The sequence below is a fragment of the Chamaea fasciata genome, unplaced genomic scaffold (genome assembly GCF_029207755.1).
Source record: "Chamaea fasciata isolate MVZ Bird 193981 ecotype frontalis unplaced genomic scaffold, bChaFas1.0.hap1 SCAF_12, whole genome shotgun sequence".
NCBI lineage: Eukaryota > Metazoa > Chordata > Aves > Passeriformes > Sylviidae > Chamaea > Chamaea fasciata.
Window position 1 is genome coordinate 3,439,339 of NW_027094097.1, and position 13,946 is coordinate 3,453,284.

The 13,946-nt window shown below is 43.8% G+C and overlaps 1 protein-coding gene across 1 annotated transcript in view; it reads right to left on the bottom strand.

Annotated features, from left to right (window-relative positions):
- NETO2 (neuropilin and tolloid like 2) overlaps nucleotides 1-13,004 on the bottom strand; it is a 29,507-nt gene extending 16,503 nt beyond the window's left edge. Inside the window, exons 1-2 of the mRNA XM_066194633.1 lie at nucleotides 12,890-13,004; nucleotides 869-925 (exon numbers count right to left, since the gene is read on the bottom strand). Of these exons, the coding sequence (XP_066050730.1) occupies nucleotides 869-925; nucleotides 12,890-12,923 (91 nt within the window). The 5' untranslated portion in view covers nucleotides 12,924-13,004. The remainder of the gene's footprint in view (nucleotides 1-868; nucleotides 926-12,889) is intronic.
- Nucleotides 13,005-13,946: the final 942 nt, after the last annotated feature.

Consider the following 13,946-nt stretch of genomic DNA (forward strand, 5'->3'; position numbering starts at 1 on the left):
TTTAAGACCAAAGCTCCTCTTCCGGACGCACAGGGAAATGTGTTCTGTGACTGAGATTATGCAGTTTAGTAAGGTAATTCTGCATGCTGCATCATTCCCAGGAGTTTGGTTCAGATTTCCTCGTCCACAGAGAAGAGAAACAGTGCGATCTTTAACATGCTTAAGTACCTTTGGCCCTTCTCCCTGGTATCAGCAGAACTGGAGAGAGTAAGACACAGGATATGTATTTCCTGCTAGACATTTCCTAAATCTCACAGGGTACTCTCTTGGTGTTACTTATATTTACACAGTTTTAATTTGCGGACCTGGGAGAGGACATCTATGCTGGTACAGGTCTTAGATGCCTCCAGGAAAGTACATCACCTTCCACTAGTATCTTGACAGCTTTTTGATTTATGGGGGTGAAAACTCTCTCTCCTGCAGAAATTTTTCAAGGAAATTCTGTAGGTGGCAGTTCAAGGAATTCTTCTCTCTTAAGTGTGGGTAATCCCACATATGAAAAAATAAGGTTTGTGAAATTGATTCCTTCCCCACTCAGCAGGCTTCAAAAATGTTTGTGGGTGGACTATTTGAAATGCTTGTTGTCAGATACAGAAAACATGAATTTCCGCGGTGGTTTCTTTCCCACCTTGAACATCCAAAACTGGAGAACTTCACCTGGGAAACTTCCAGGATCTTTGGGACTGCACGGCTTTGCTTATTTGGGAGAAAACACAGCAAATGGGGGAAAATGGAAAACACTACATTTCATATTAGTAATTCAAGAGCTATTAATATCTGAATGCAAACATTTCACTTATATTGCTCTGTTAAAAGTTATAAAACGGTTCCATGTTTTTGAGAGAAAATCATCAAACTAAAATTGTACCTTGTGTCTTCTGTGCAACGGCAATGCCTTCCACTACCAGGATTGTTACAAGCAACACTGATGAGAGAAATTGGACAGGAAAAACATCAGTAATTCTTCAAAGTTATAGACCATTATCTGCAGTCCCAGTTCCTGCAAATCCTGGCACCACTGACCAAAATTACTCAGAACGTACAAAAACATGTAATAATTTTTTATGCTTTCTTTAAAATTTCAACATATGAAATGAGTGCTGTCTATGTGCATTACTGGTCCTTCCAGGTTCCTCAAGAAAGTGTGTATGAGAACAGCAATTCGTTGTTTGAGTGGACTTTGAAGAATATTTGCTAGAGTTCACACGGTCTCTGTTGTCTATAAAACTTTTATACCCTGAAACAAGATGTTTCTCTGCTATAATGAATCATATTTATCCTAAAACTCTATTTGCATAATGTGTGCAAAAGACTTCCCCAGCTCCCAAGAAATTAATCCAGACCACAGGACACACTTGCATGGTCTTAACCCGTCCATAGACTTGACAAATTTGTGATTGCAAGACTGGCTGTTGTGATGCTGCCACACAGTATCAGTGATTTCTGCAACAGAAAATGGGCAGATGCAAGTTCTGGAGATGGAAAGCCTCCCGCTTTCTTTCCTTCCTTCCCGGCTGTTTTACTTTTGGCCTTTCCCTTACATTTACACATTCTCTGCACCCAACAAGCATCTGTATGAACAGCACATATGAAAAACTCCATATTCCACAGTCCATCAGCAATTTTAAAGTAGGCCTAATGTTCAGATTTTCCTAAAATGCTTTGTCAACTTTGTCACTTCAAATTGTTTGGGATAATCGGGAGGGGGAAAGAGAATAGACTAAATGAATATGCCACTCTTCAGATCTTTCATTGGCATCCATCTGGAGTATCTCAGAAATTCTGCACACATCTCTTACAGAACTAGCTAAGCAGGCCTGCACTGCCCTGGACAGAAGAGATAGATAGGATACAAATTACAAAATCACAGGTATCACTGAGATGGAGAACTGAGCAACTGCTACTTGTCTCTTCCAGTAGAGAACCGGGGGGGTGTCAGACAAAGCAAGCAGGTGGTGTGTTCAAATCAAACAAAGATTTTTCTTTTTTTTTTAAATGCACATAATTCATAATGCATCCTGAAGGTAGAAAATTCTGTTTCAGAAACCCCTTAAGCTGTAAGTTGTTGGAAGTCTGGGATGTATTTGGGGCAAATATAATTTGCTCTACTTTTACACTCGTTCTGCTTTTACATCTCTTTAAAAAAAAAAAAAAAACACAAGCAAGATGGACCTTTGATGTGACCTGGTATGGCCCTTCCCATGTTCTTAATCTACTTGTCAGGCAAGCATGGCCTTAGCACTGCAGGGCAAAAAAAAGAGATTTCAGCAGGAATTTTATTGTCACATTCAAGAAATTCATTTTATTTTCCCAGCCTTCCTGCCTTGTTGCTCAGACATTTTAGTGGCTCAGCTGAAACGGCATTTTTTCCATCTGTGGCTTTCCCTGTGTTGCTGTTGGACTTTGAGCCCTTCAGAGTTCCAGGGTGAGCATGCACTGACTGCAAACCACAGTGATCTTGACTCAACTCATCCAGATGCTCCTCCAACGCTGGCATGGATATATTATCTTGGGAAAAGATAAAAGGAATCAAAGTCTGCTCCTGAAAGTGTCCATCTAGCATTTATGTTTTATTATCTATGTTTCTGCTGCCTTTTCTTCTCTCTACCCATACTGAAGTAGACTTTCATTCCGAAACTTTCCTCACCAACCACTGCTTTTTCCTGTGCAAGTTAGGTTCATAACTGTGGGTGTTTTCTAAAATACCATATGGGTCTTGCAAACAAGTGCAATGTTCTTAGAAGCTTATTTGATTTTTAGGGATGGATTATGTCAGAGTAGGTGAAGATTTAAGTAGTTTTTCAATTTCTATCTTTGCAAAAATTTCTGCATTTTCATCAATATTAATATACTTAAAAATATACTATCTGTCATTATCCAAATACAAAGCAGATGCTGCTAATCATTACTGACTCACCCTAGACGGAAAATTCCTCCTTCAGAATAAAGTATTCTTCTAGCACCCATTACTGGTATGCAGTTATGTTCACTAGTCTTTAAAGCAAATAAATATCCCATCTTTATTAACACATGATTGACATACGATTGACATTAATTTTCAGCTGGTTTTAGTTTCTACTATGCCTTATATGGATGATATTATTTCAAATCTATTTACAGTTTATTTTTGCAGCTTCTGTGTTTAAACTGTACACTGAACTGAGTTTTTGAGCTGCATGAACTTACAATGCATTTGTACTCCTGAGATCGCTTGTCCCTAACAGAAAACTTTTTGGTTATAGATCTCATTCCTTTGGCTTCTTTGGGTTTTTCGACACTGGTTTTGGTGCAACACTTCAAAGTTGGCTTTTATTGTAAAAGTAAAGGCAGTTTCCCCAATCCTGCGTAAATCATGTGTCAGTATGTTTTATTGAATTCACTGTTCTTAAAGATGTGCTATGCCCACCCTCTGTTTTGCAAGGACAGAGCAAGCTCTATGTAACTTAGGCTGCGTCTCAAAATGCAAAAGGGGTTTAGATTTTTTTCCTTAAAGCAAACACACAGATAAATATGAGTGAAATTAACATGTGACTAACAAAATGAATGCCAATATTCACTTTCAAGTAACAGTGAAAAATTGAAGGTTTGTTGGTTTGCTTTGGTTTTTATTTAGTACAGCTCTTTACTGCGGCTACCACTGTTACACTACACTTTGTTTTTTTAAATTTCAGTATGCATCTACATATATTTCAGTGTTTGTACTGATGGAAACAACGTAAGGATAGACATTCTGTTACACTAACCATTGATTTCTCTTCTTGCTGATGTGGCTAAAGAAACAACCCCCCCAAAAGGACTTTCAGAAAGCCTGATTGGCTTTCACTAGAGCTGTGCCGTTTCTATAAATAGTCCAGTGCCTGTATGCGTGTAAATGCAAACAAACAGTGCTGATTTCTTCCAGAGCAGCGTGGATATGCAGGCGACTGCAGAAGATATGGGCTGAATATTTGTCTCACTGTCTTCCTTTTGTCATGTTATATGGATGAGTGGGAAGAGCAAGGGCCACCTTCTCTTTGTTCCCTGCCCTTTTCATCCTCTTCACTTTTCATCTCTTACACCTCTTTCTTGCCCTTCCCTGGCAATGCCCATTCTTCTCATGCTCTCAACGACCCTTAAGATGTATTCAGAACAGCCCAGGTAGCAAACGTTCCAAGGTCTTCCTTTGGCACTACTTTTATCCTGGGTGAGAGTATGATAAAGAAAAGAAGCTAATGGTCTGCATGTGTGTGGTCCTTATCAGTGTGACACTGCTGGCAAGAAGGTGGAGAGGACCTTCCTGCTCTTCCTGAGAGTACTGGGCAGCATTGCCTGAGGTAGTGTTGCCTTAAACTGAGCGCATGGACAGGACACAGTATAATGTGGGAAAGCAAACAGGAGTTTAGGTGCTGAAAACAAGGTCTATCAATATTCAGGATGAAAAGAAAAGGAAAAAAATAATCAGTCGGGATATTTTTAGACCTTTCAGACTGTTTCCATTAACCCATTTTTCGGGTGCATTTTAAAAACAACAAACCAATCTCCTGGTGTCCTAAATTCATACTACTTCCTGGAAAAATAATTTTGAATCCCAAAGACTAATTTGGACAGCACAAATCCGTCAGAAGGAAGATGTCTAGGGAAGAGGCAAATCCTGGAAGTTGGCGCAGTAGAGAGCTAGTGCTGAGCCACTCTTCTGGTACTGCAGCAGGGACACAGTCACAGCAATTAGAACAGTCATGAGAGACTGAACCACTTTCACTACCAGTCTTGTAGCACTTCCAGAAGGATGAAGAATGATCCTGTTATTTCCAATAAACTGCAATTCAAACAGTTATTACGCACCTGAACTTACAATGGGACACAGTATTCCTCTGCTCCTTTTTTCCTCTTTTAAAGTCTCTTACAGATCTCTCTGACATGACTATTCTTCAGTGTGGATGAAAGATAAGTCTAGGCTTAGCTCCATGGTCTATTATGGTACAGGAAGCACAAGCAGTGAGTAAAAATGCCACTTGAACAGGGCTTGCTGATGTAAGCAACAGCACACACGGTGCAGGATTGCACTGAAAATCAAAGGGATTCAAGGGGAGAGCGGAGTGGTTTTACTGGAGGAGTATGGTGAGAATTCTACCAGAGGATCCTGAGCTGTGGGACGCTGACCTTATGAACTTAGAGGTACTTAGGTGATAAATGTGATAAAGGTTAGGGCTCCTGCACCTTACAGTGAGCTTCCACTTCATGATCTGTACCCTGCACAAGAGGCCATCATTAAGCCAACAGCAGCACGGACACCGAGGCAGAGATTGAGGAGCTTCTTTTATTCATGAATCTGGTAATTGTTACAGACTTGTATTTAATGAATTATGGTGCACCTTTGTACTACCATTTAAAGCTCTGATAGTTTACCTGTGTGAGCATGAACTAGGAATGCAGAAAACGCAGCAAGCTTCTGTCTCTGTTTTTAAAAGAATAGATTTTTCATTTTCTTCACTTCTTTGCATGAAATATTTTAGATCACATAGCCTGCAGACAGCTGTAAAAATTCTGAAGAGTGAAGACACTAAACATACAATGCAAGTTCTTACTATTCTGTTGTTGAGGTAGGCTTACGGAATAATATAAAAGAAGCCCCTGAACTGGTGTAATAAACTGCATTGTTTGCAGAAGTCAAGATGTTCTTTGTTGGCATTTCTTAAATTTTTAAAAAATAAATCTAAGCTAAAAAAAAAGAAAAAATAAGGCAATTTCTGCATTGGAGTATATATAGAGAGGTTTGCAAATGTGTGGCTCCTACTTCTCTTGAAAAACAAGAATAATAGAGTTAGTTTTGCAGTAAATGGGTGCTCAACCCAGTAGTGAGAGAAATCAGCATGTTGCTTAGAAAAACAAGTGCTTTAGGCTGCAAATCCGACATACGCTTGTACTTTCCGGCAAAACACATTCTTCAGATTTCATGGGATACAGTAGAGCTCTAAGCTCCCTATGATACGTCTTTCCCCTGCTCTTTCTGCATGCTCTAGGGATCTTCACACAGAGACAACAGCCTCGATTTGCTGTGTGGCTCTGAGAGCAGTGTCTGTCTTCAGCGATGACAATGGGGGATCTATGCATGCAGGGCAAGCTGAATATCAAACTGAGGAGCAGTCAGGCACAACTGGGAAACAGAGTGAAACATTCCACCATTTTTTAAAAATAAAGACTTCATCATTTAGAGTATTACACATTCTTAGTACGGTGGTAGCCAGAATCCTAGGGATAAAGATGACAGACTTTGCTTAAAGCAGGATTCATTGGATCTCTGTGCTCTGCTCCTTGGATTAGGCAGCACCTTGTACACACACAGTCCAGATAGATGGTAATTGGCAACACACGGGTCATGCATGTTGGAAAAACTTGCCAGGATGCCTGCTTCTTTCTGGCAGATACAGCCTAGAGTAACAAATGCTTGATTTTAATTATATACTCTGTTTTGCCTTATGGGAATGGTTCCTTCTCTGTGTTTCTTCTTAAACCTAGCTCCTCATTTGCCCTCTGTGCTAAAATTAGGATTACTTTCAGCAACTGCTTATCACAGTATGTCAGGTTTTGCATCCATTTTTTACTCACGCGTCTGAACATTAATATTAGCTATTAATGTGCTGGGGACATTTGTGATTATTATATCCCATCCTATTCTCTGGCCAACATTAATGACATGTTTTGGTTGCTTTTAAGTACTCTGATCAAGGATAAGCTTCTGCACAAATTCAAAGTGAGTGACTGACTGGCGGGTGGTCTTGTACAGAACTTGTCCAGTTTAGACAGAGGGGTAAAGTGTCCAGACACTTTGAATTTCATGTAATTCTGTGTGTGTGATCACATCCTTTTCTTTCAAAAAGCTTATTAACTGCTTTCGGATTCAAGCCATTTTTAGCTCAGAAACACACACTGTAAATTTCAAGGAATGAGATTTTTCTCTCTCTTCCTAGCATTTGCTATGTTTGCCAATTGACAAAAGGAATACTGGATTGCATCTGTTGCTGCTGTATTTAAGGCTAACAGTTCTGCTGCTGAGGATGAAAACGTGCTAGTTTTTGAATCCCTCACATTTTTATAGCTCACAGTCTGTATACATTCCTTAATCTATTGTGGTCTCAACAGAACATTTGCAGTTAGGTAAAATGAGTATCAAAGAGCAGTTAAGGTGGCTGCCTACAACTTATCCTATTAACAGCTCCAGTGGTTTCCTCATATTGGAACATGCAGCAGGATTGTCACAGAATAAAGTACGGAGATGAAGGTGCGCATCAGGCAAGACATATTTTAGCTGGTTTAAGTCTTACCCAGAGCATGCTAGTGGAGCTGCCAACACATTTTTAATCCTTCTCACAAAAGCTTGATAGCAGAAGTGGGCTTCACCAGTTATTAACAGTGACTCTGGTGCCTTCTAAGATCCAAATCTTGTTAGCCATTAGCTGCCAGCAGGATACCTGAATGCACTCAGGTCTATTCTCAGATATAACAGTTTCATCTCACTCCAGCTGTTTCCAGTAGGGATTCCTCTCTTTAAGATTTCCAGAGAAACAAATTGGGACTCTATTTCTGCAGAGAAACCAGGTTAACTGATTCAGGAAGTAAGTGCAGTTCTCCCACGTCCCTTTGATAAAAATCATCTCCAGAACAATTCATGCTTGGATGGATCTGTGACAGAGTCCCCTCTAGGTTTGCTGAAAACATTTAACATTTCTGATCCCATCCTCCATTAGAAATGTATAAGCAGCTGTGGGCTGCTTCATCTTACCAGTTGCTCCACATCCTGTTACTTTTAATCCATCCCTGGGTCTGTCTGCCAGCAAAACTTCTGCCAGAAGAATGATAGCTTTCATTTTTAAAATAGGAACTTTCCTTTTTATATGGAAGAGCCTTTTTTTTTTTTCATCTCCAAGCTGTGTGCAGCAAGAGACTGATGAGAAGACTGCATGTGCAAACCATGTTGATGAGGGGTTTCAAAAACCTTATTAAAACATGTACACTGACTTCCAAGTTCAGATGATTTCCCTCTAGCCGACAGAGCTAATCCTCCTGCACATGACTATTCTGAATACATCTTTCCCAGAAATAACTTATTCCCAGAGAAATTGGATAGTGATACTTTTGACTTAAAAATCGATCAGATTATACCAGACCTCTTTATCTTCTCTTATTTATTAGCAATATACTGTATTTTTCAGTGGAAATCTTTGCTGGAATGTCTATTATGACATTAATACTTCAAGTTCTTTTCTGCTATCTTCTGTTATGTCTGGCAACAATTTATGCCCAGACTACAATTTCTTCTTTTCCAGCTTCTCACTCAGTCCCTTAAAAAGAGACTTAACTTTGTGTTCATCAATTTTACCGTCTGATAAAGAAGGAGGTTTTGTGAAATGATTTCTTAACATATTGGCCATCCTTTCCTGCTGCATAGTGGGGTCAGCATTGTAAGAACAGCAAACTGAGTGAAGCACAAAGATAATCTAAAAGAAATGTGATTTTTTTTTCATTTAAAGTGATCTGCTGATTTTTGTTGTAAAATTTCCTCTCCCCCAATCCCGTATCTCGCCGTATTTGAGGTGGCAGTTGCCAGTCATATGCTGACAGAGGCAGCAAGATGTTTAAAGGTAGCAAGCTGTTTAAGCTGTCCGAGGCTGTAAGTGCTTCATTAATTAAAAAACCAAATGGGAGTGTACAAGGCAGACAAGCAGCAAGCTTGTTGGCAGTGTCAGAACTCCAGCTTGAATCCAAGACACTAAAATTTTGCTTCAGTTCAGACAGGTTATACTCCTAGCACTAGGTTTGTTTTGTACATAAACTACACGTACTGGAGTATGTGCAATTAGCAGCTCTCTTCATTTCTGCAGTGAATTAAATTGTGACTTTCTGATGGGTTCATAAATGATGAACAGCTTCTAAAGTTTAACTTCAGAGGTAATTTTTCTGTCTAATCTCTCCCTGTGAATTAAACCTTATGGAAGGTGCTGAAAATCTTAACTTTTTCATTAGATAGGGATACATAATTTAGTAGGTCCTTTAGCTTCAAGCCGGTGTTATTCTATACTCTGGCTACAGCCAGCTTTACACAGATATACCTGACTTACACACTGAAATTTCCTATTAATATCAATGTAATTGTAACCAACCTGTCCTGTAAAACTTTCAGCAGTCATGGTCACCTCTGTCTTAGGAAAAGGGAGAGTTAATGTGGTTGAAGTTGTGCTGCAGGGTGGTGCATTTGGGATATGAAGTTCCTATGTGTACAAAGAGCAAGGTGTGATACACACCACCAAATACTTGCCTTGTTCTTAACACTGCAGCTTTTTGAATCCTGTTTTGCAGTTGCTTGAGTTACTTCTGTGGAACTGCTTGGCACTGCAAGCACTTTGGGGCTTCACCTTTTTTTCAGTGCAGCAGAAAAGGTGGAAAGTAGATACTGTTTATTAAGTAAAAAATAATATTCTGACTTCACTTGCCTTCATTAGGGTCACTGTAGCTTCTGCAGTCAGAACTTTGTTTTAGGCTTCAATGAACAAACCATGAAACTATTAGGAGATTTTTGAACTACCTCTTTTTTTTCTGCTTGTTTTCAGCTTTTTGTGGCATTATTACACCTTTTGGTTTTGGAAACAGGCAGCCATAATTTCTAGCTTTTGTGTGGAAGGAAGCATTACTTCCTAACGCTACTTGTTTGTGAGAAATTAACTGTTAAAATCATGCCAAAATGCAAATGAGGAGCCTGAGCAGAATGGCAGGAAGTTAAATCATAGCAGTCCACACTCTTGCAACCTGACGAAGTTGGAAATAATTCTAATTCTATAGTCCAATGGAAGGTTGGGAATGTAGCAGTAATTTGTTCTAGCCCTGGCTGCTTGTTGAATTATTGGGTCAGAAGCTACAGAATTATCTTTTTGACTTTTTAAATTAATCCAATATATTAACTGAAACAGACCAAAACTAATGTAGAGGAAGGATTTAACTGACAGCTTGTACAGTTTTTTTAGGCAAATAACAGCATATGGAAATGAAAGAGGGAGCGCATTTGAAGTGTGGGAACAAGCTCTTAGCAAACACATTTTGGGGGAATACCAGGTATGAGGAAATTGAAGATAGGTATATTTACTTCCTGAGCATAACAGGGGCATGGCTTCATTATGAAAGCAGCTGCTTTTCTCTCTCACGAAGTGGAAGGTTATGGTGCTTTATTGTCGTAGAGCAGTTGCATTTTGCAAGCTGTGCCAGGCTCAGGGAACGATTCTAGCTTGTTTAAGATGCCATTGAGAACTGAAGGCAGGAGGCAGAGGCTTTGTCTTCCAACAGCCCAAAAGCAGCAAGCTCTTGGCCTCCAAGAGGTTACAGACCCCACTGAGAAAGCAGGTGGGTATTGGCTGGGCTCCACTTGAGCAAAAGCTGCAGCCACTGAAATCTCGGAGCTGCCGCGCTCCACCAGCGCTGCCACTCAGCACTGCTGCCTGGGAGAGCTGGAGGAGAGCAAAGAATCCACGGAGGATGATGGGACTCAGCATGAGACTTTTCAAAGTTTTGCTGAACACTATGGACACAGACAAAGAATTACATGAAGATGTTTATTTAAATAGCCCTCGATACTGATAGCTGAGGAAGGACAGAAGAATAGTTCTGAACAAGCTTAATATAAGAAATTCCAACTGCCACAAAGTATGATGGGCTCTCTTCTGCCCTGAGGTAACACAGCCAAAAACTAGAATCTTTGTTCATGACAGAAATGTATACAGGCACTCCATGTTAAGAACAGAAGACTAAACTGCTTCTAGGAAGTATTAAATAAGACTTCTCATGATACACTGAGCTTCATGGTACTTCGTATGTGGTTTAGCAGAACTCCCCCTGTTCTGCACATGAAGCTATTTGTATGGAAAAAAAAAAAAAAATTACTGCCACTCTAGGTAGGGCTTCCATGCAGAAGTTAAGATAGAATTTGTAAAATATGGACAATTACTTTGAATTTTATTCCCAGTGGTTTCCTTCTGGAACTAAATCTGTACATCTACCGGCAGGAATATACTTTTTTGTTTCTGATTAGGTGTAACAATGGGACTATGCAACGACTTGTAGTGAAGCAGAGATAAAAGGGGGTGTATGATGCTAAGTAATGATAGGTTGTTTCTGTAGTCATGGCAAGGGATGTGTTTAGAATACTAACAGCTTATTGACTAATGGCTTTGTGCAATTTATGGATTATGAATAATACAAAAAACTTCCTGTAGAGGGACTTTTCACCCGGACTTTAGTGTGATTACAAAAAAAACATACAGGTCTGTTCAGCGGAAAACGTGTACAGTCAATTTTGCAGCAATCACATATTTCGGAAATGCAATTAAAGCTGCATGTGTATAAAGTATTTATGTAGCGGATCCAACAGTTGTATTTTACGGTTGTTTTATAGTGGCTTGTGATATTTAAATATGTTACTTAAAAGAGGCAGTAGAAAACAGAATCTAAATGCCTTGTCTTCCCCATGTAAACCATATGTTCTTATGTTGACTAAACTCAGTGGATGGTTAACAATATAGAGAGACAGACATTTATTGAGAGCAAGTATCTTCTGCCTCTCAGTTATGATGCTAATAAATGAAAAATATTTTTTGAAACCCTAAAGACATAAAGTCCTTCACACCAGGAACACGGGATTTTATGGCCCATTGAAACATTCTGGATTTAAAACAGACTTCTTTACAACTTTCATACTGTGGGAAGACATCAATATATACACAAAACAGTTCTCCACTCTGCAGTAATGCCTTGTTGGCTTCAATAATGCATGCAGTCACACCAACATCTCCTAACTGAATAATTTAAAATAATAATCGTCATTAAAAAAAAACCAAAACAGAACAGACTGGAATCCCCATCAAGTCTGCTACTGCTCAAGAAGACACAGAATGCTGGAAATAATCTCTTGAGGCACAAGGTTAAGTGCCACATCGAGATTTCTTTTCTAACAGAAACCCCTCGCCCATTGTTGAGCTGTATAAATAATAGCACAGACAAAGAAATGCTCGGATGAGCAGCCTTGCTCGGTTGTTTACCTCTGAACAGAAATAAGTTAGAAACATGATTTAAAAGCCTCAAGAAGAAAAGCACAGGCAAACACCGGTCACGGTGCAGCTTGTGACTCGGGCGACTGATTTTATAGAAACCTTACTGAAAACAGACCTTGCTCCCGAAAACAAGTGTGATAAGCTGAACAGTGTTGAGCAGCTCGTCAGGAGAGTCCCGAAAGCAAAGAGTATTTTTACTGTGGAAAGACGAGCGGAGGATATTGCCGGTGTGTCTCGGGAATATACGGGTCACTGGGGTAGAGTCGCTGCCACTGTGACCCACGTTTCTGCAGGCTGGGCCACCCCCCCCCCCCGAACCCGAGGTGTCCCTGACGGCGGGACCCCCCCGAACCCGAGGTGCCGAGGTGTCCCCGCCGCTGGAACCTCCCAAGCCCGAGGTGCCGAGGTGTCCCCGCCGCTGGAACCTCCCAAGCCCGAGGTGCCGAGGTGTCTCCGCCGCCCGCCCGCGCTAGCGGGACCGGGGGCAGCCCGGGATGGGCTCCGGCAGCGCCCGCCCCTGACAGCCCCGAGCCGGCGCCGCAGCGCGGGGTCTCGCCCGGGGCAGAGCGGGGCCAGCAGAGAGCGGCGGCCGCCGGGCAGGGACGCGGGGCCGGTGCGATGGGGACGCGCGGGGCGCCGGCGGCTGCCCGGCAGCGGCGGGGCGGCCGCCCCTGCGCAGCCCCCCGCGCCCTCCTCTGCGAAGTTTCCGCCGGCGCGGGAAGGGCGCCGGGGGCAGCGCGGGGCGGCCGGAGGGGCGGCGCCGCCGGGGGTAGCGCGGTCCCCGTCCGGCGGGGCGGCGCGCAGCCCGCGGCTCCTACCTTCCAGCACCGAGCAGAGTTTGTGCAGGGCCATTGTCTCCCGGCGGCGGCGGCGGCGATCAGCGGCGCTCCATGGCCCTGGCGGTGCCCCCCGCGAGGGCGCTGTGCCCGCGGCTACGGCTCGGCCCCCGCCCGCCCGCCCGCGGCCATGCCCGGCGCCCCCGCGGGGCGCGCTCAGCCTCCGCCGCCCGAGCGCGGAGCCGCCGCCGCCGCGCTCAGTCCCATCGAGAGCGGGGCGCGGCGGGCTCCGTCGAGGCTGGCCCGCCCCGGGGGGCTCCCCGCGCGGCGCCCCGAGCGCAGCCCGGCTGCTCGCAGCCCGACTGAAGCGGCCGCCGCTAAACGAAGCTCATTTAAGATGTGAGGGGTGTTTGCCTGGATGAGCCGCTTGTACGCATGTGCCCGCCCCCGACGGAGCCCCGCAAGCAGCCACAGCCGCAGCCGGCGGGGCCGCTGTGCTCCTCCCGCTCGGCCGGGCATCGAGGCGGGGGCGACGGCGCTGGAGCAGCCCCCGTTCTCTCACCCCGTCCCCACGAGGAGCCGGGGCTGGCCCCGTTGCAGCGCCCCGCCCGTGTCCCGCAGCTCGGCCCCCGCCGTGCCTCGGGGCCCGGGCCCACCCTGCCCCGTCTGCCCGGCTTTTCCCGTGTGCGGGGCTGCCTGCCCGGGGAGCGTCCCCCGCGGCGGAGGGGGCGAGCCCTGCGGCCCCTCTCTAGGACACGGTGGCTTGGATAAGCCTGAATCCCGGCTGCCCGGCTTTGTTTGGGATCTGACTGAGTGCCAGTGGGGTAAAGGGGACGCGGTCTTCCCTTGGTGTTCCGTGGCTCCCCTTCGCCCCCTCGCTGGTGGCAGGGAGCCCGCGCGGCTCCGGCAGTGCGGCGTGCCCAGCTGCCTGCCTGGCTGCAGTGTGCTGCCTGCAGCTCCGGCGCCGGGAAGAGCCCATCACACGCTATTGTGCGGCTGTTGTTTGACAGGAGTGACAGCTAAAATGGAGCTATTACTTTACAAGAAGTTAATAAAAAGGCGCACTTAGCCTGCCGCCTGCCCTGGCTCCCGTCCCTCT